Source organism: Carcharhinus amblyrhynchos, chromosome 13 (assembly GCF_965287045.1).
Source record: "Carcharhinus amblyrhynchos chromosome 13, sCarAmb.v2.hapA, whole genome shotgun sequence".
In the NCBI taxonomy this organism is placed as follows: domain Eukaryota; kingdom Metazoa; phylum Chordata; class Chondrichthyes; order Carcharhiniformes; family Carcharhinidae; genus Carcharhinus; species Carcharhinus amblyrhynchos.
In genome coordinates, this window is record NC_137336.1 from 56,109,657 (window position 1) to 56,129,097 (window position 19,441).

General features: G+C 39.6%; 1 protein-coding gene across 1 annotated transcript in view; it reads right to left on the bottom strand.

Moving 5' to 3' along the window:
• The window catches only part of LOC145351923 (uncharacterized), a 92,454-nt gene extending 73,340 nt beyond the window's left edge, over nucleotides 1–19,114 (bottom strand). Inside the window, exons 1-2 of the mRNA XM_080201714.1 lie at nucleotides 19,069–19,114; nucleotides 18,514–18,783 (exon numbers count right to left, since the gene is read on the bottom strand). Of these exons, the coding sequence (XP_080057840.1) occupies nucleotides 18,514–18,783; nucleotides 19,069–19,089 (291 nt within the window). The 5' untranslated portion in view covers nucleotides 19,090–19,114. The remainder of the gene's footprint in view (nucleotides 1–18,513; nucleotides 18,784–19,068) is intronic.
• Between the last annotated feature and the right edge of the window lie 327 nt (nucleotides 19,115–19,441).

A 19,441-nucleotide genomic window follows, 5' to 3' on the forward strand; every position in this document is an offset into this window, starting at 1 on the left:
GGATTGATAATCATTTTAATTCCATTTTTCCCAATGATGCCATAAGTGATCACTATTTAAAATACACTCAGCCAAAGAAGGAAAACAAAAAACCCTTTCAAGCTCTAAAATGTCTTTCTAAAACCTGACTGCTTAAAAGACAGCAGACAGCAAGAGTCCCACTTACAAATCCAATGGGCTTTCAAAACCAGTACTTACAAAGGAAAAACAATTCTCAAAAGCCTTCTCTGGTTTGAAGTTTTATGAAATGCCTGCCATAGCCCTGATTTCACGGGGATATTTTTTATTTAAATCTATTATAAATAGTTCTATTAATTTGTGAGTAACTCTATACAGAACAAAAGAATTGCATTATTAAGCCCAGCTCCTCATACAAGTAAGCTTTTACTCAATATCTTTAGAAATGTTCCCACTGGGCAACTCCTGTCAGATCAGCGGATTATGGCTATTGTTAAAAGCTCTCACTGCCATGGAAACACACTGGTCTTAACATTAAAACTGGGACAAGTATGCAACGCAATTCTGTGCATGAGATAAGCCTGATCTGTTTGTGGGATTTGGTACACTCCACAAAGCTCTCTTCACTGACCTGCTACTGGCATTTGGTAGCTTCTTTATAGCATGTTTTCCAATTATACACTACCATCCACCTTCCTTCATTCAGTTCATCATATTTAGCCTTGGCTGAGTTATTTCAGCTAAAAGAAATATCATTTTACCTGACTTGCAGACATTGTTTTATACCCACACAGCAGCCCACAAACCTCCCCCCACCCCCCAACACCCACTGACAATTGCATCAACATTTAGACCCTGATAGTTCCAGCTTGCATCTCCAGAGGGCCCATGCCATTCTAATGGTGCATCAAAGACACAAATGAAATTATGGCATAATGGATTTACGCTATTACGCTTCTCCACAATTTGTTGGGACCTTTTTTTGTCTCTTCTTCATCACTCTTACTGTAAACACCAAGAGGACCAAACTGGATATTTCCCAAAAACACGTTTGGCAGTGTGATGTCTGATTCGCCCACTGATTGCAATGCATGCAGCAGCCAACTTCACGATACCTATTTACCTGAGTGACCCTTGCCTCCAGCCAGCAACAAAACATGCTGATCAGTGCTGGACCCACTAGCCCGGGGTCAACATTGCAAGTGATACTGCTTTAGCAGATAGCCTGCACAGTTTAGAGTGAGCTTGCAGGCCTTAAAAGGTACGTTGTGGCTGGAGGAGATGCTGGGAGTCATGGTTGAAGAGAATCTAACTTGGGAAAGAGTGAGGGATGGCAAGGCACGGGAAACAGCGGATTCCAAACTTCTCAGACACTGCACTGGAGGCCTTGGTGGAGAAGGTGGAAAAGAACAAAGATGCCCTGTCACCTCTAAACATTCAGCAGGTATGGAATTAGGAGCAGAGTGCCATGGATATCAATGCCAGCAGTCAAGCCTCGAGGACCTGGGTACACTGCCACAAGAAGTTCTACAGCCTCAGAAGTGGTCATGGTCAGTGAGTGAATGCATCATCACATGGCATACCCCTGGGCGGCATGGCGACACAGCAGTTAGCACTGCTGCCTCACAGTGCCAGCGATCCAGGTTCAACTCCCAGCTTGGGTCACAGTCTGTGCAAAGTCAGTGATAACATTATTCCTATGTTTGCGTGGATTTCCACCAGGTGCTCCAGTTTCCTTCCACAGTCTGACAGGCGCGCTGGGTAGGTGCACTGGTCATGCTAAATTCTCCCTCAGTGTACCCGAACAGGTGCCAGAGTGTGGTAACTAGGAGATTTTCAAAACAACTTCATTGCAGTATTAATGAAAGCCGATTTGTGACATAATAAATAAACTTTAAACGCAACAAAAACCTGGACCACTGCTTAAAACAGCAAATCTTAAACAAGTGCTAAGCAACCCAATTTCTCACCCTATAAATTATCATAGCTCTGCCCCCTCACAATTAAAAATTAACGGTACTCACTACTTTCCTGCAATTACAAGTTTTCACAGCATTGCCACTTAAGACATAAAAACAGTGAAGCTACAGTAAGTACTTTTAGTTAAAGAAGCTTACTTGAAATAAAACAAGTTATTTTGTCTCCTATGTTTATGTCGACATAGTGGACATAAACACAACTACTGACCCAAATTAACACAAAATAAATAGTACTGGAAAAATGACCCAAATAAACTAGCAGAACATCAATAGAAAGATGTCACCACATGAAGTAATCTGATCCTTTCTGAGATGTATTCATGCCTTCTGATTGATTGAGTGCATGCAAAGTCCTGATCACAGGCAGTCATACTACCAGCTATTTAAAACTCTGCCCTGAAAAAGATCAGAACCTTTTTTTTTTGAAACATGATCTGACACACAGATAGAGTTGGTAGAAATGAAATAACTGCACCTCAGCCTTTTGACTAAGATCAAGCCCAAGATGTCAACTTGGATCTTGTTTGTCTCCCTTGTGGGAAGCGTGATTCAATTTGAATATGATTTTTGGAGCAAGCAAGATCCACTCAGTGTTTTGACTTTGTAATTTTAAGAATGGAGTTAAAATTAAAACCCAAATTTCCGCACCTATGCTTAGGGCAGCCGCACAATGGTGCAATGGGGACAGGCCTTTCAGCCACTCTACACCGAGCAGCTGGGAACCATGCAAAATCTCTTGCAGTGGATGCTTAACCCTAACCATATGTAAATATATTGAAGCACCTTAAGAGTGCAATATGACCAATGTATACAGTTTGAACAGAATTGTAGTCTCTGTAACAAAAACATTAAAGTTTTTGTAAAGTTCTCATTACTGAACTGAAGCACCTCAGAGGGCATCTTGATCTCTGGAGAAAATGTGAATATCATTGCACTTTGTTGTGACAATTTGAGATGTTTTTGTAATGTCCCTTTCAGGTATTTTATGAATTAAAGTATACAAAATCTGCACCTATGTTGAATTGTCTCATTATACTTTTAAATAACTTGATAAACAATTCTCATCGTGGTAGTGTACATCCAATTCCAACAAAACAACAAAATCAATTATCTAAATAAAAATAAATACAAGTAACAAAATTGAATTAATTATCCCTTGAAAAGTTTATTCGCTGAATGAAATGCAAGCAAAACACTTCTAATTACTGTAGCTGAAAATGTAACGCTGGAACATAATTAACAACAATTACTAGTCTTCCAGTTACATGGGCCTTTTGATCAGTGGTAAATTAGCTTTCCCTCTAATGTCCCTTGAGGTTGTGCTGCAAGACTACAGTGAATATTAGATAAGGCTGGTCGACCTCCCTTTAAATTCTTGGATACGAAGGGAATTCAAGGATATGGGGTTAGTATAGCAAGGCGTACCTGAGGTAGAACAGTCACGATTTATTGAGAAAGGTTGAGGGGCTGAAGAACCTGCTCCTGCTCTTACTTCTTACGCTAACACCTACTCCGCTATCAATCATAGTGCTGCAATTCATCCCTAAATTAATATTTAACAGCAAAATCTTAGAACATTTTTAAACAAAATTACCTATTACTGATGTGTCAAAAACTCCAAGCAGTTCCTCAATCAATGTCAGATGAATTTACATTTTGATACCAGACAGCAGTAATGGAAGGTTATTTTTCTGCTTTTCAACAACAATTTGCATTCTTATAGAACCTTTGACATCGTAAAATATTGCAAGATGCCACACAAGAGTGTAATCAGACCAAAACTAATTAGCCACGCTGTCCTACTGATAATATATTTTAAAACCAGCTCCATAAACTAATTTGCTACTTCAATCTCATTCATAAACAGATGCTTTTATACCATCACTATGGAGTCTCTGGAAAATGTGATTGAAATAGGCAATTACCTTAATGCTGAAATGGCTCAGAATTGAAAGCAACTACTGAAGAACCAAATATTATCTCAACAAAGGTGCCATGTGCCTTTTCACAACTGAAAAAAATAATTTCTGCTGCAAATGTGCTTAGTAATAAAGCTCTCCAGAATTTTCAGGGGAAGATGGAACCCCTAACAGACATCAATCATCCTGCATTAGACATTACACCCTCTTACGTTTTTAATTCATTCTCTTCCTTCCTTCTCTGCAGGAAATAAATACAGGGGAACTGACTTCACTCAGTGACAGAGCCACTAGAAACCACACAGTGAAGCCAGATCAACTTTTCATTTGATTCTTGTCCTCCTCGACATTGTTGCTCTCTACAAGAGGCCTGTATCATCCTGGTAAAGCTTAGATATGTGTGTGTGAACAATCACATCAAAAGACACTCTCTCTCTCTCCCCCCTCCTTCTTCCCCCAACCCCCCCTCTCAACAGACATCCACAGTTGGAAGATCCCTTTTCACATAGCGAAACTCAGTCTGCAGTCCAGGAAAATGGCAAAAGGATCCCAACCCATCAACAATGACAAAATATCTTCGAAACTCCAAGTGAACATTGCTGTACAAATGAAAATTTGGAAAATCTTCTCTAAAAATACTACATGCTTGTAATATGCATGAGGAAGGTGCCAGCCAGCCACAGGCAAAAAGAACTTTGCACCCATAGAGCAAAAGCACTCCCTTCGGCCTCCAGGGCAGAGGGAATTTAGAAAGCAGAAATGATCGTAATAGTTAGGAACTTACAAATAAGTTCTTAGATTTTACTTGCTGAGTGCACAATTTTCAATGCACAAAATGTTGTGACAAGGAAAATGTCCACATTCTTCAAGTCCAAATAATTCTCAGTATTATAATTAATTTGAAACATTCAAGACATTCTTGTCTAGAAAGTGATCTTCTCGAGCTATTTATCTGCAAGAAATAGATCCAGATTGGGATCTATTGTTTGGCTTGCAAAACATTAAGTAATTATTAAGATTTTATTCTTCTTCCTTCTCATCCCTTAATTAAAATTTTCCTGGACTAGTTGTGGCTCTGAACATGTCTGTACCACAGCTCTTAACAAACGAACAGGAAACAGAAATTTTAGGAATGAGAAGTATGTAAAACAACACGTTCAGGAGATTTGGCTGGATATTCTAATGCAATGTGCAGGAGGAAATTACAATGAATTCCATATCTATAAATATTTCTGCATACCAAGTAGGGCCGGACAGAACCTCAACCTTTACCCCCATACCAGTATTATAAAATCACATGCCACTTCCAGTCTGATATTTCTGCATTCTAATCAAACTGAAATGAATAAGCTTGTGACAAATTGCACAACATGCAGCTTGTACTGTTGGTTCAATTTTCTGAAAGAAACGAAGATCACTACCTTAAAGTATAGACATTACTGTGCCAACAAGGGCATACATGACATGTAACGGTCTGGATTTTCCAGTCAGTGTGAAGCAGAGGCATACACCATTGACTGCGGGAAAATTACGACCCAACGCTGTTGGTAGGCTGCAACTTGCTCACCCAGCTGCAGAATTTTGGCAAGGTGACTGGGGAGGGCATGGGAGCTTAGTGGCATTGCCAACAAAGATGAAATCACACCCCTCGCAGTCTGTTATTAGCTCAATGACAATGCCAATCTGCAAACCATTCTGTGTGTTTTTTTGATGATTCCCACTCTCATATTTCATGTAATTCTCATTGGCAGCTCCAGTCCACCACATGCCCCAGGCTCAACTTTCTCTGAGACTGGCGGGGCTAATAAGGCTGAGAAACCAGGGTGGAGGGGATTTTGGGGTGTGGGGGATGGAGGGTGGCAGTGCCAGGGTTCACCATATCAGATGCCGTAGCACTGCAAACATTGCCTGTCACAGGGATTTTAAAGCATTTCAAGTCCCATGCAAAAAAAATTACAATAATAAATTTGATGATGTCAGCATGAGCTCCAGTTACAAATCTGGCAAAGAGAATAACAAGCCATTTTAAAAATCAAACAACACATCTGCAAAGTACTGAATATCTGGGGCAATGCTTGCTAGCTTGTATATCATTTCCACTGACAGGTGTGTTGGTAACCAGAGGACACAGACTTAAGATCAATGGCAAAGAAACCAAAAGTATATATTTTTTAAAGTAGCGAATTAACATGATCTGGAATGCACTGTCTGAAAGGGTGATGAAAGCAGAATCAATAATGAAGGTATACTTGAAAAGGAAAAATTTACAGGGCCATGAGGAAACAGCGAAGAATTAATTAATTTGAAGTTTTAAAGTTTATTTATTAGTGTCAAAAGTACACTTACATGAACACTGCAATGAAGCCATGGTAAAAATCCCCTAGTTGCCACACTCAAAGGCCAGGTCATACAAAAACATAAGAACTAGGAGCAGGACTAGGCCATCTGGCCCCTCGTGCCTGCCCCGCCATTCAGTAAGATCATGGCTGATCTTTTTGTGGACTCAGCACCACTTACCCGCTCGCTCAACATAAGCCTTAATTCCTTTACTGTTCAAAAATTATCCATCCTTACCTTAAGAACATTCAATGAGGTGGCCTCAACTGCTTCACTAGGCAGGGAATTCCATAGATTCACAACCCTTTGTGTGAAGAAGTTCCTCCTCAACTCAGTTCTAAACCTGCTTCCCCTTATTTTGAGGCTATGCCCCCTAGTTCTAGTTTCACCCGCCAGTGGAAACAACTTCCCTGCTTCTCTCTTGTAAGATCTCCCCTCATTCTTCTGAATTGCAAAGAGTATAGCCCCAGTCTACTCAGTCGCTCCTCATAACCCAACCCTCTCAACTCTGGAATCAATCTAGTGAATCTCCTCTGCACTCCCTCCAGTGCCAGTATATCCTTTCTCAAGCAAGGAGACCAAAACTGTACACAGTATTCCAGGTATGGCCTCACCAGCACCTTATATAGCTGCAACATAATCTCACTGTTTCTAAACTCCATCCCTCTAGCAATGATGGACAAAATTTATTTAGCTTCTTAATTACCTGCTGCACCTGCAGACCAACTCCTTGAGATTCCTGCATAAGGACTCCCAGGTCCCTCTGCACAGCAGCATGCTGCCATCTTATACCATTTAAATAATAGTCCATTTTGTTCTTATTCCTACCAAAATGGATGGCCTCACATTTACCAACATTATACTCCATCTGCCTGACCCTTGCCCACTCACTTAGATTATCTATATCCCTTTGCAGACTATGGCTACCTTCTGTGTTGTAAGATTCTATGATTAGCAAAATACTGTAATTCTGTGGACAGTATATTTGCGTTGAGCAATTTCTGTTCTCATCAATCTGAGGTTAACTAATGGCGAACAATATACCTTCCATTATGGACACCAAGGACGGGATTTTCTGGCTGTGTTCACCCCAAGGCCAGAAATTCCTGCCCGAGGTCAATGGACCTTTGCAATGGTGTGCCCCTGCCCACTGTGATTCCTGTGGTGGACAGGACAGGAAAATTCCATCCAAAGTGTAAACATTAAGCAATCTCTAGTCAGGTAAAACAGTGATCACCTCATTCTGTGCCAATAACGTGTGTCTCAGCTCCAACCTCTAAGGTTAAATCCTACTGCACAACTGCAAGAGTTTTGCGATTTCCACACTAGCAATCCAATGGTCTCCAAGTAAGATTGTCAAAATAGTTTCAAATTAGAGTTGTGCCCATCACATGAGACCTGTCGACACTGCGAGAAATAAAGATCCCAGCCAACAGTCTATTGTTGCAGATTAATAATGGAAGTAATGAAGGAAATAACTAGCTGAATTTGTAAAATGACATTTTCCCATAGTACGCTGCTCAATTAATTTAGATAAATGTAGAAAGTGCATAGCAGACCCATCACCATTTGGAGAAAACGGAAATAGCATTTCAAATGGAGATCCTACAGTCAATTCCATGCATCCAGTTGTCATGCTCAAACAGCATAGATCTGATAAAGGATTACAACAATGTACTGTTCCAAGATTTTCAGTACCCAAATGCAAGATACAGGAATTGGTTCTCTTTTGCCACACCATTTTAATGATGGGTATCCACCCAAGATAGTTAATTGATCTGTTCCATTTTCAGATTCTGAAAATAATGTTCTATATCTTCAGCATTTGTTTTCATTGCAGATTTCCAGCATTTACAGTTTCATTGATATGAACATATGAATTAGGAGGAGTTGGCCCCTCAAGCCTGTTCTGTCAACTACCATGGCTGTTATGAACATGGCCTCAACTGCACATTCCGCATACCCTGATAATATTCAGCTCCCATTTTAGTCAAGAATCTATCCACCTCTGCCAAAAAATTATTCAAGACCCTGCCTCCACTGTTCTCCAAGAAAGAGTGTTCCAACGACTCAGATAAAAATCTTAGCTCTGTCTTAAATGGGAGACCCTTTATTCTTAATGGTGTCCCCTAGTTCTAGGCTCTCCTGCAAGGAGAAATGTCCTTTTAGCATCCACCCTGGACCTTGTATGTTTCAATAAGATACTCATTCTTCTAAACTCTAATGGATACAAGCCCAGCCTGTCCAACCTTTCCACAAACCCAAGAATGAGTCGAGTGAACCTTCTCAAACTGATTTCAAAGCATTTATATCCTTTTTGAAAAAGGGAGACCAAAATTGTATACAGTACTCCAGATGTGATCTTACAACTGTAGCGTAACATTCTTACTTTTATATTCCATTCCCCCTGCATTGAACAGCAATATTCCATTTGCCATTCTAATCATTTGCTGTACCTGTATACTAACGTGATTCATGTTCCAGGACACCCAGATGATCCCTCTGTACCTCAAGAATTCTGCAATAATTTAAATAGCATACTGCTTTGCTATTCTTTCTGCAAAAGTGGACAAGTTCACATTTTGCTACTTTATCCTCCATCTGCCAAATTTTGCCTAGTCATTTAATCTATGTCCTCTTCACAAATAAGTGTCATCAGCAAATTTAGCAACCATACATTCAGCCCCATCATGCACTGATATAAATAGTTTGAGGAACCCAACAATGATCCCTGTGAAACTTCAGTCATCACATCTTGCAACCCAAAAATGACCCAATTATGTCTATTCTGATTTGCATTGGCTAATGAATCCTCTATCTATGTTAACATGTTACTCCCTACACTATAAGTGCTTATTTTGCACAGCAACCCTCATGGCATCTTGTCAAGTGCCTTCCGGGAATCTAAGTACAGCACATTCACAGGTTCCTTTTTATCTTTGTTCCTTGTTACGTCCTCAAAGAACTCTGATAAATTAGTCAAACGTGATTTCCCTTTCACCAAATTACATTGACTCAGCCTGATTATTTTGAGAACATCTAGATGTTCTACTACAGCCTCCTTAATAGACTTTCGAGTTTCCTTATTACAAATGTTAAGTTATCTAGCCTGTAGTTTCCTGCTTTCTGTCTCTCTTCTTTCTTGAATAGAAGAGTCACATGTGCTGTTTTCCAATCGATGAGACCATTCCAGAATGAAATTTGGAAAGTCAAAACCAATACATCCACCATCTCAGCATTCCCTTCTTTTAAAGCTCTAGAACAAAGTCCATCAAGATTTGGGGAATTGTCAGCTTCTAATCTTAATAATTTTCTTAGTATTCTTTCTCTGGTGATCATAATTATTTCGAGTTCCTCCCTCCCTTCCATCTCCTAAATCACAATTATTTCTGGAATATTATTTGTGTCCTCTACAGTAAAGACAGGCAAAATATCTGTTCAATTCAGCTACTATTCCTTCATTAATTCCTTATACTCACTTTCTAGGGAACGAACTGGTTTTATTTACTCTTTTCTTTTTTAAATAGATGTAAAAACTCTTGCTATCTTTCATTATATTTCTTGCTAATTTTCTCTTGCACTCTTAATTTAGTCTTCCTTTATTAATGATTTAGTCATTTTTCACCATTCTTTATATTCTGTCCAATCTTGTGAACTGCCACTCATCTTTACGGAATGATATGGTTTGTCTTTCAATTTGATGCTAACTTTAACTTCTTCAGTTAACCAGGAATGGTGTGTTTGTCCCTTGAAGTATTTTCTCTCACTGACATGTACATTTTTGAGTATTCTAAAATCTCTCCTTGAATGTCTGTCACTGCATCTGCTGGCCTATCTCCGAACCTAATTTCCCAGCTCACTTCAGCTAGCTTTGTCTTCATGGCGTCGTAATTGCCCTTACTTAAATTTAAAACACTAGTCTTAGATCCACTCCTTTCTCCCTAAAATGAATGTGAAATTCAATCATATTATGATCAAAGCTATTCAGGGATGCCTTCACTTTTGAGGTAATTAATCCTGCACATAACAGATTTTGTACAGCTGCTCTTTGGTTGGCTTGAGTATATGCTGCTTTAAGAAATTGTCCCAAAAATGTTTTTTTATCATCTGACTACATTTGCCAATCTGATTAATTTAATCTATATACAGATTAAAATCACTGATGATTCTCACTGTACCACTGTTACAAGCCAAAATATTTCTTCCTGTAAAACTCTACCCTAGTGTTGGTTACTATGAAAGGGCCAATAAATCACACCAGCAAGTGACTTCTTACCTTTATTACTGTGCCTCTAACCAAGCTGTTTCTGCACCCTGATCACTAGGTCATCTCTCTCTATTGCACTGTCATCTTTAATTAACAGAGCTATCCCACTACCTTTTCCTAGATTCCTGTCAACGTACCCCTGAATATTCAAATACCATTTTTGTCATGAAATATCATCGGTTTTGTTACAAATGCTACATGCATTCAGATACAGAGTTTTGAGTTCTATCTTTTTACCATTTTTGTAACCCTAGACTATGTACCGGTACACTCTTAGATTTGAACACTTCATTTCCCTTATTCCTGTCTTGCTTGTGCCTTCTCTATTCAATTTATCACACCTTCCCAAACTTAATCCCTCACCGCTATTATTTGGTTTAATGCTCTATCATCCTAGTTATACAACCTACTAGAACACTTATCCCAGCACAGTTCAAGTGAAGACTATCCCAACAACACAGCTCCCATTTTTCCCAGTACTGGTGACAGTGTCCCCTTAAATAAAAATCCATTTCAACCTCACCAATCTTTGAGCCATGCATTTATCTCTCTAACCTGATTTTCCATTTGCCAATTTACTCATGATTTATGTAGTAATCCAGAGCTTATTGCATCTTTCCCATATTAAAATAAAATTTCTGGAGTCAAAGAGTCATTCCTGCTTTGTCACTAAACTACAAATAAAAGGGTTTATATTATTTTGCCAACTGACTGTGCAATGAGAGGGGGTAATATGCAAATTCACCAGAATTATACCAGAACATTGAAGGTTTAATTATGTGACCAAGCCACATCAAGTTGCCTTTTATTCTGAAGATTAGAAAGTTGAGAAATTATTTAATTCAGCTGGTTAAAAAGAAAAAAGGGAGTGGAAGCTATTTCTTCTGCTAGGGATCCAGAACAATCAGAGCAAGACCATAAAATTAGAACTAAGGCATTTAACAGCAATATTACAAAGCACAGTGGAGATTTAAGCTCTCTCTCATAAGAACATAAGAAATAGGAGCAGGAGTAGGCCATCTAGCCCTTCGAGCCTGCCCCGCCATTCAATAAGATCATGGCTGATCTGTCGTGGCTCAGTTCCACTTTCCCGCCCTCTCCCCATAACCCTTAATCCCCTCCCTTATCAAAAACCCATCAACCCGCGTCTTAAAAATATTTAGCGAGGTAGCCTCCACCACTTCAACGGGCAGAGAATTCCAGAGATTCACCACCCTTTGAGTGAAGAAGTTCCTCCTCAACTCCGTTCTAAACCACCCCCCCTTTATCTTGAGGCTGTGCCCCCTAGTCCTACTGTCCTTTCTGAGCGGGAAGAGTCTCTCCACCTCTATCCTATCCATCCCATTCATCATCTTATACGTCTCAATGAGATCTCCCCTCATTCTTCTAAACTCTAACGAGTACAAGCCTAGTTTATTCAGCCTCTCCTCATAGCTCAACCCCCTCAACTCCAGCATCAGCCTAGTAAACCTCCTCTGCACTCCCTCCAAGGCCAAAATATCCTTGCGTAAGTACGGCGCCCAAAACTGCACACAGTACTCCAGCTGCGGCCTCACCAACGCCCTATACAGCTGCAGCAAGACCTCCCTACTTTTATATTCAATCCCCCTCGCTATGAAGGCCAGCATCCCATTCACCTTCCTGACCACCTGCTGCACCTGCAAGCTGGGTTTTTGCGACTCATGCACAAGGACCCCGAGGTCCCTCTGCACCGTCGCTTGCTGCAGTTTTTCGCCACGTAAGTAATAATCCTTCCTACCATTCTTCCTACCAAAGTGGACCACCTCACACTTGCCAACATTAAATTCCATTTGCCATTTCCTGGCCCATTCGCCCAGCCTATCTAGATCCTTCTGCAGACTCTCCACACCCGCCGCACAATTTGCCGTTCCCCCAATCTTGGTGTCATCAGCAAATTTCGACACCATACACTCGGTTCCCTCCTCCAGATCATCTATATAAATGGTAAATAGCTGAGGCCCCAGCACCGACCCCTGGGGCACTCCACTAGTCACCATCCGCCAATCCGAATAGCACCCACTGACCCCCACTCTCTGCCTCCTATTTGACAACCAATCCTCTATCCACGCTAACACCCTACCCCCAACTCCATGTCCCCTGACCTTCTGCAATAACCTCTTGTGAGGTACCTTGTCAAACGCCTTCTGAAAATCAAGAAAGACCACATCCACCGGCTCTCCTCTATCCACCACCCTAGACACATCCAGATATACTCTCCAAAATCCAGATATGTTGGGTCAAATGAAACTTTGAAGTGATTTTTATCAGGTTCTATATGGGTTGGATCAATTAAAATTTTCATCATGTTAAGGGTAACAAGGGCTATGGAGTAGTGGCCGACAAGTAGGGTGCAGGGAGAGATCAGCCATGACCTAAATGTTTAGTAGAACAGGATCAAGGATCTGAATGATCCACTCTTCCTTCTACATCTCTACCTCTAAATGACAATTGTATGGTTCTCTAATTCCACTTACTCTTTAATTCTGTGAAGATAAGTTCTTTGCTTTACACATTTGTTTCCAGGTTAAAATTAAAATTATTATTACTGTCTGCTCCAATTTACTCTGCAATTAAGAAATAAATAGTCTTTTTCTTTCCTTTTATACGGTTGTTTCCTTTTCTGTCTGAAGTTCATTTTAACAATTCCTTGCCTTGACTATTTCTTTAACTCATTTTGTCCATTTCCATTCTCTTAAGTGTGTTTCTTGAATTGTTTCCTTTCAATTTTCTTGTACTCAAACCTTTTCCTGACCCATAACTCTGATTTCCTTCTCCAGTTCTTGGCTTCTTTGTGAATCCTTATTTAGATTTTGCATGAACTTATCCTTCACGCTCTAGATTTATTTTTATCTCATCAGCAGATCCCAATTTATCTCAGACTTGTAGCTTTTTTTGTCCCTTTTCTGAATTGGCCTTCTTTCTCTGAAGATTAGGGCACAGAACACCACACCCTTATTGAAAAGTAGCGAGAGAGAATTAATTTTACGGCTGAACTTTCCATTCCCAAGCAAAACAATGTCTAACAGTTATCAGATACTTCCTTTTCCCATCTAAAACCACTTTCAATTTTGGCATATTACTTTCCATCAATGTATGTTATAACACTTGCAACAAAATCGGTATCCTCTGATAGCAGAAATCAGCCAAACTGTGCAACTTTTATTGATAAGAACTGCCCCTTTATTATTTGAGGGCAATAGGATTGATTATGGATACTTTTTGCCTGTATAGTTTACACTTCATTTTTAGTGCTTGCTGAAATATTTTGTACTTTATATCACTATTTAATTTCAATTATATTTGATGTAGCTTGAAAGACCTATTGTATTATATACCCTTTAAACAGTATGCAGTCATACCTGAGAATCCATATGCTTTTTTTTATTATTCACAAGTAAGGCGTACATTAATACTGCAACGAAGTTACGATGAATAATCCACATGCATTGGGGAAAGCTAGCAAACTAACACAATGTATTAATATTTTGTTAAAATCAACTGCAAATGTCATTAAATTGAGGTGCCGAGTGAGGAGAGTCCTTCGTGCGAAAAGAGCAGATATCCAGGTTGGTTTCTGACTATTCATAGTAAATATTAGAAAATCTAGCCCTAGTTGGAATTCTGCATTCATTTTCTACAGTTTGGATTTGGAAAAACAAAGCAATAGATTCCCTCCAAACAGATCAAATAGTGATAAACAAGCTGATCATTTATTACTTAATATCTTGCTTCTTCCCCAGAATATTATAATATCACAACATTTCCCCCATCATAGAGCTGGAACTACAATGGGGAAACTCAGCCATAGCAATGAGGGCAACACCAAAGGACCTACACTGACAAATCGTTTGCAGACCAGAAAAACTCCGAAAGCTAGATATGTCATTAACACAAGGTGGATATGGAGGGTGAAGGCAATTTGGTACACTTTAGCCCCTCTATCTAACAGAATAATACACCCAACACAACAATGTTGAATTAATTATAAAGTTTGTTGATGAGGAAGAATACAGAGAAAAAATAATTGGCAGCTGCAGTTTAATGCAGCAAGATACGAAATAGCCACTTTGGGGAAAAGAACAATGAAAGGAAGTATAAATTAAATACTCTTAACATAGAGGAGACACAAAGATCTGTGGTTTTGCCACAATTGTTAATGGTGAGAGTGCAAGTAAATGAGTTCTGAACTTATTTATATTGAATTTAAAAACAAAGGAGCGTGTAATTGGTTAAGTGACAGTAAAAATATTGATGCAGTTCCTTGCATCACTATACAGGAATGATATTAATGCAATGGAAATACTAAAATGAAGATTCATCAGGATGATAATAACCAAGTATTATTGATATAATGAATCTTTTCACTGGGATGGTTAAAGTTAATGGTGATTGGGAATCTGATAAGGAGTTTTAAAATTATGAAAGGCTCTCAGGGGATAAAGTGAACAATTGTTTTCAGTGAAGTTGGTACAGTAAATCAATAACAGGGGATCAAAGACCGTCTTGAAAAGGCTGGAGTTTCAATAAGACATAGCTAGCTATAACAGCATAGAACGACTTACTGTAGGTGGCTATTGAGGCAGATTAACACAATTTTAAAAGGAATTGGATAATTATTTCAGATGGTAATATAAGATACTTGGAAAAGGGAAGAAAATTAAAATAGATAGTTTCAGTTGAGAAGCAAGCATCAATATAGAGACACATGGGCCAAACTGCCTCCAAATATGGTGTAACTTCTGAGATCGCAACAAAAATCAGGATATCAGAACTTCTTTTTCACTAAGTTCACAATGACTTTTCATACAAACATCCTCTCTGTTGATCCATCTCATTAATAAATTAAAAGAAATTTAAAGAATACCTCTCCTCCCAAATCACAAATTGTCACCCATGCTCTGTATTTAAACAGTGGTTGACCAGATACACAATTACAACTTCCAAAAATGGTAAATTTCAAGAAGCTCAACTTAAATTAAACACAATTTTTTTTGGAATTTTTCCAGAAGTCAGAGATGCAATTTTCATATCTCAAACTTCTTATCCTTGCCAGCAAGCGACAACCCAAAATCTATACAGCCCTCTCCAGTTCAAATCCAAATTTACTCTCTTCTCTTCACTTTGGTGACATATGGGGGAGTGGGGTGGGGGGAAGGGAACGGAGGCGGTGGAGTGGAATGTATCTAAAGAAGGATTCAAAAGAAGTTATTAGGAGGAATAACAAAAGTGTGATCAGAAAGGTGAATTTTAAGGAGAGTACTATTGGAAAAGAGATAGAGGGGTTTAAGGGAATGCATTCCTGGCTGTGACACCTAAACGGTAAAAAGCATGATGGTCAATGGTGGGGCACAAAAGGAGCAGGATGTACACAAAGCAAGAATCAGAGGAACAGTGTACTCTAATGGGTGGTGTGGTAACGTTGTTGAGTGGCAGGAGGTTCCAAAGTTGGGAGGAGGTCAAGAAAGGACGTAGAAATAAACTTGAGAATTTTAGAGGTTTTTGGGAATCAAGCCAATGTAGGTTAGTGACCACAAAGTTAAACTTATGTAGGATTTGATATGGAACGAAACGCATGTAGTGGAAGAGCTGAAGTGTATGAAAGGAAGAGAAAATAGAGCAGGAGAACTTAGGGCTAGTTTAGTGATGACAAATACATGGATAAAGGTTTTAGCAGCAGATGAGTTGAGATAGGTGTGGAGATGTTACTGATTGACATGGATGATCATTATATTGGATTAAAAAAATTAAAAACAAGGAAAAACTTTAAAGAGAATCAGACTGCAGAATTTTGTCAATTCTGTACATGCTTCCCCTGATAATCAGAAGTAATCTTTTGAACTAAAAAAAATTTTGGAAAGTTCAATTATTTGAACAAATAACGCAAAGTCAGTGCTGGACAATACTGATTCTAGAAAGAAGTACTGTAGACAGCATTCCAATTTAAAAACAGAAAACGCTGGGTAAACATCTGTCCAGAGAGAGAAACAAAGTTAATGTTTTGAGTCCAGTTTAACTCTTCAACAGAACAGAGGAGGGGTAGAGGTGAAATGAATTATATAATTGGAAAGGAGGCAGAAGACATGGGCAGAATTGAAGGTCATTCTAGATTTGTTGACATATTGAAATATTGTATCTGTACCACATTCTGCAATAATATCACTGGTTTCCTCTGGGTGGCTGTTACAATCTTTCCAAACATAGGACGGGGGACCCTGACGATGTGTTATCATTCCCATGCAAGGAACACTGAAAACCACTGATCTCTTATGAAACAAGTAGAGCAGCAGGGGATCTCATCAAGATGCGAAACCAACAGCTAACTGAAACTGTGCTTTGATATGATGTAAACACATGCTTCAGGATTTACGGTTGTCATTAGATTTCAGTTTTGTGACTTTTTTTAAGAATTGAAAATCCTTTCCAATAATGCCATTCAGTCTATCATTGGAATCTATTGCTAGCCTTAGATTGCCTCTATTGCCTCAATGCGACAACACTAAAGTTAAAGTATGTTAAAAAATTCTATAGCATATTGTCTGATTTACTGTAAAATGATAGGGAGATGTCGAGGTTGGACAAGGGTAAACACAGTAAGAAGTCTCACAACACCAGGTTAAAGTCCAACAGGTTTATTTGGTAGCACAAGCCACTAGCTTTCAGACACTACCCCTTCATCAGGGCACAAAAAGACACAAACTCAATTTATAAAAATATTGATTTTAATTATTAATTGATTTTAATCATTATTTTGTAAATTGACTTTGTGTCTTTATATGCCCCATTTGTCAACAGAACTCCCACTCATCTGAAGAAGGGACAGAACTTTGAGAACTAGTGGTTTGTGCTACCAAATAAACCTGTTGGACTTTAACCTGGTGTTGTGAGACTTGTAACTGTAAAATACCAAGCCTAAAAGAAGCTCTGCAGTTAAAATGAATTGAAAAAGAATAAACACCATTTACATCAAAGAAGCAGTCTCTGGGATAAAAAAAAGTCAAACTAGTTTGTCAGGAAATGCTTGGCTTGAATCTGGAACAGTTTATTCCACAAATCCCAAATTACAGAGTACACAAGAAAAAAAATGAAAGCTGATATGTAAAACTATGCTTTCTTCATCCGAGATAGCCTATCTTCATCCAATTACCTTGCTGTAAGGTTGGGCGGGCGGCCTTCTGAATCCAACTCAACCTCCCCCAATGCAGATACACAATAATATTTGCATAATGCTGCAATCCTGGCCAGAGATTCTGGGGTAAACCGATTTAGTGAATCTGAATAGTCTTTCCAAAGATGATTTGCAGCTATAATATTTATTACTCATCATCAGAACTGAATCTAACCCACACTGAGGGAACAGTGGGGCTCCACGCCCTTTGCAGTGGAGATCAAACTGCAACCAGACTTTAATCTCTCTTTTATTATTTTAAATCATAGTAATACACACCAATCGTTTAAAAGCCATTTGCAGTTTTGAACTGGTGCCAATAGCAACTGTTAACGTGCATTGTTCAAAAGACATTTTTTAAAAATGCATTCCAATTTTCAATTTGAAAATTCCTGGAAATAAACTCTCCAATTTATCCACCCAGCCACGGGGATAATGTTTGACGAGGTAAAACTTCGAAGGATTTGAAAAAATATCATTTTTAAAAAAAGCCCTTTTGTTGAGGTGCTGCCCAAACAAAAGTGACACGACGCCCTGAGTAATACAGATCAGCAATCACAAACATTTAACAATGCCAATCTTCCTGAAACGTTTGAGGGTTACATATAATGCTATATTGGCCTGAATAAGCTTCCCGATGAATAGTTAGTTGTTGGAATCATGGTTGGGCAGTGATCATCTGACCTTGAAACAACTGTAAAGTATTGAAAAGGGGTTTGGAAGGAGGGGGGGCGAAGGAATGTTCATCCCATAATGAACTGGAGCCTACCTCTCCACAAAAATACCACCCCCCCCCCCCCTCCTTAATACCCTTCAAAAACTAGACACAATCTTATTGCCTATTTCCCCCCTCTTTTTTTTTGTTACCTGGCCGTGGTGCAGGCTGCGTCCCTGCGGGGTATCCTCGGGGCTGAAGTAGAGCCTGGTGCTGGCCAGGAGCTGCTGGTGGCTGCGGTCCTCCCACAGGAGCTGCAGCTCGGCGATGCATTCGGGCTCATGGGGCTGGCATCTGACAAAGAAGAACTGGCCGAGCCTGGCCGTTAGCCCCTTCCCCTTGCCGGAGGAGCCGGGCTCGGGCAGGCTGAAAGCCCGGTAGAAAGTGTAAGGTCCGTGGGAGCCGCAGGGAGAGCCGATCCACTGGGAGGGAGAGAGAGAGAAAGAAAGAAAGTAACAAAGAAGTAGCAAAGCCATTAATAAGAGAAGTATCAATGCAGCCAAACACATTGTATCAAACTTCACTGCATTCGGAAACAAGTATCCAAAATCTCCCCCCTTCCTCCTCCCTCTGTGCAATCCCCTTCAGGCCTGACTTCTCCCGCCGGCTGCTCTTACTGCCCTTCTCCTCCCTCACCACCTCAAAGATTTGTTTTTTTTTCGGAAAACTTTCTCCCTCAAACTTTTAATCATTCTGTTTTCCTTTACCTCGATTTTCCGCGGCTCCATATCTCCTCCGGCACTCTGCAAAGCACCAAGGTCCTGGCAGCTACACACGCCTCTCACATCTACATCACAAACAAGGACATCACTGGAAAGACACACACACACACCAACAACTTCCCAATAGCAAAGAGCCAGAGAAACAAAATCAAAGTGAAAGCACACAGACAAACATCCTCAACAAATCCCCATATCATACTTTATTATTTTAATAATATGTTATTCCTTCAATTCTCTGGCAGCTAGCTGCCTGCTCAACCATGTCTTATTTACAGGTTGGGATGGTTTTTTAAAGCACTGTTAACACCCCCCCCCCTCTTTTTTTAAAATCTAAATCCAAACTTCTTTCTTTTATTTT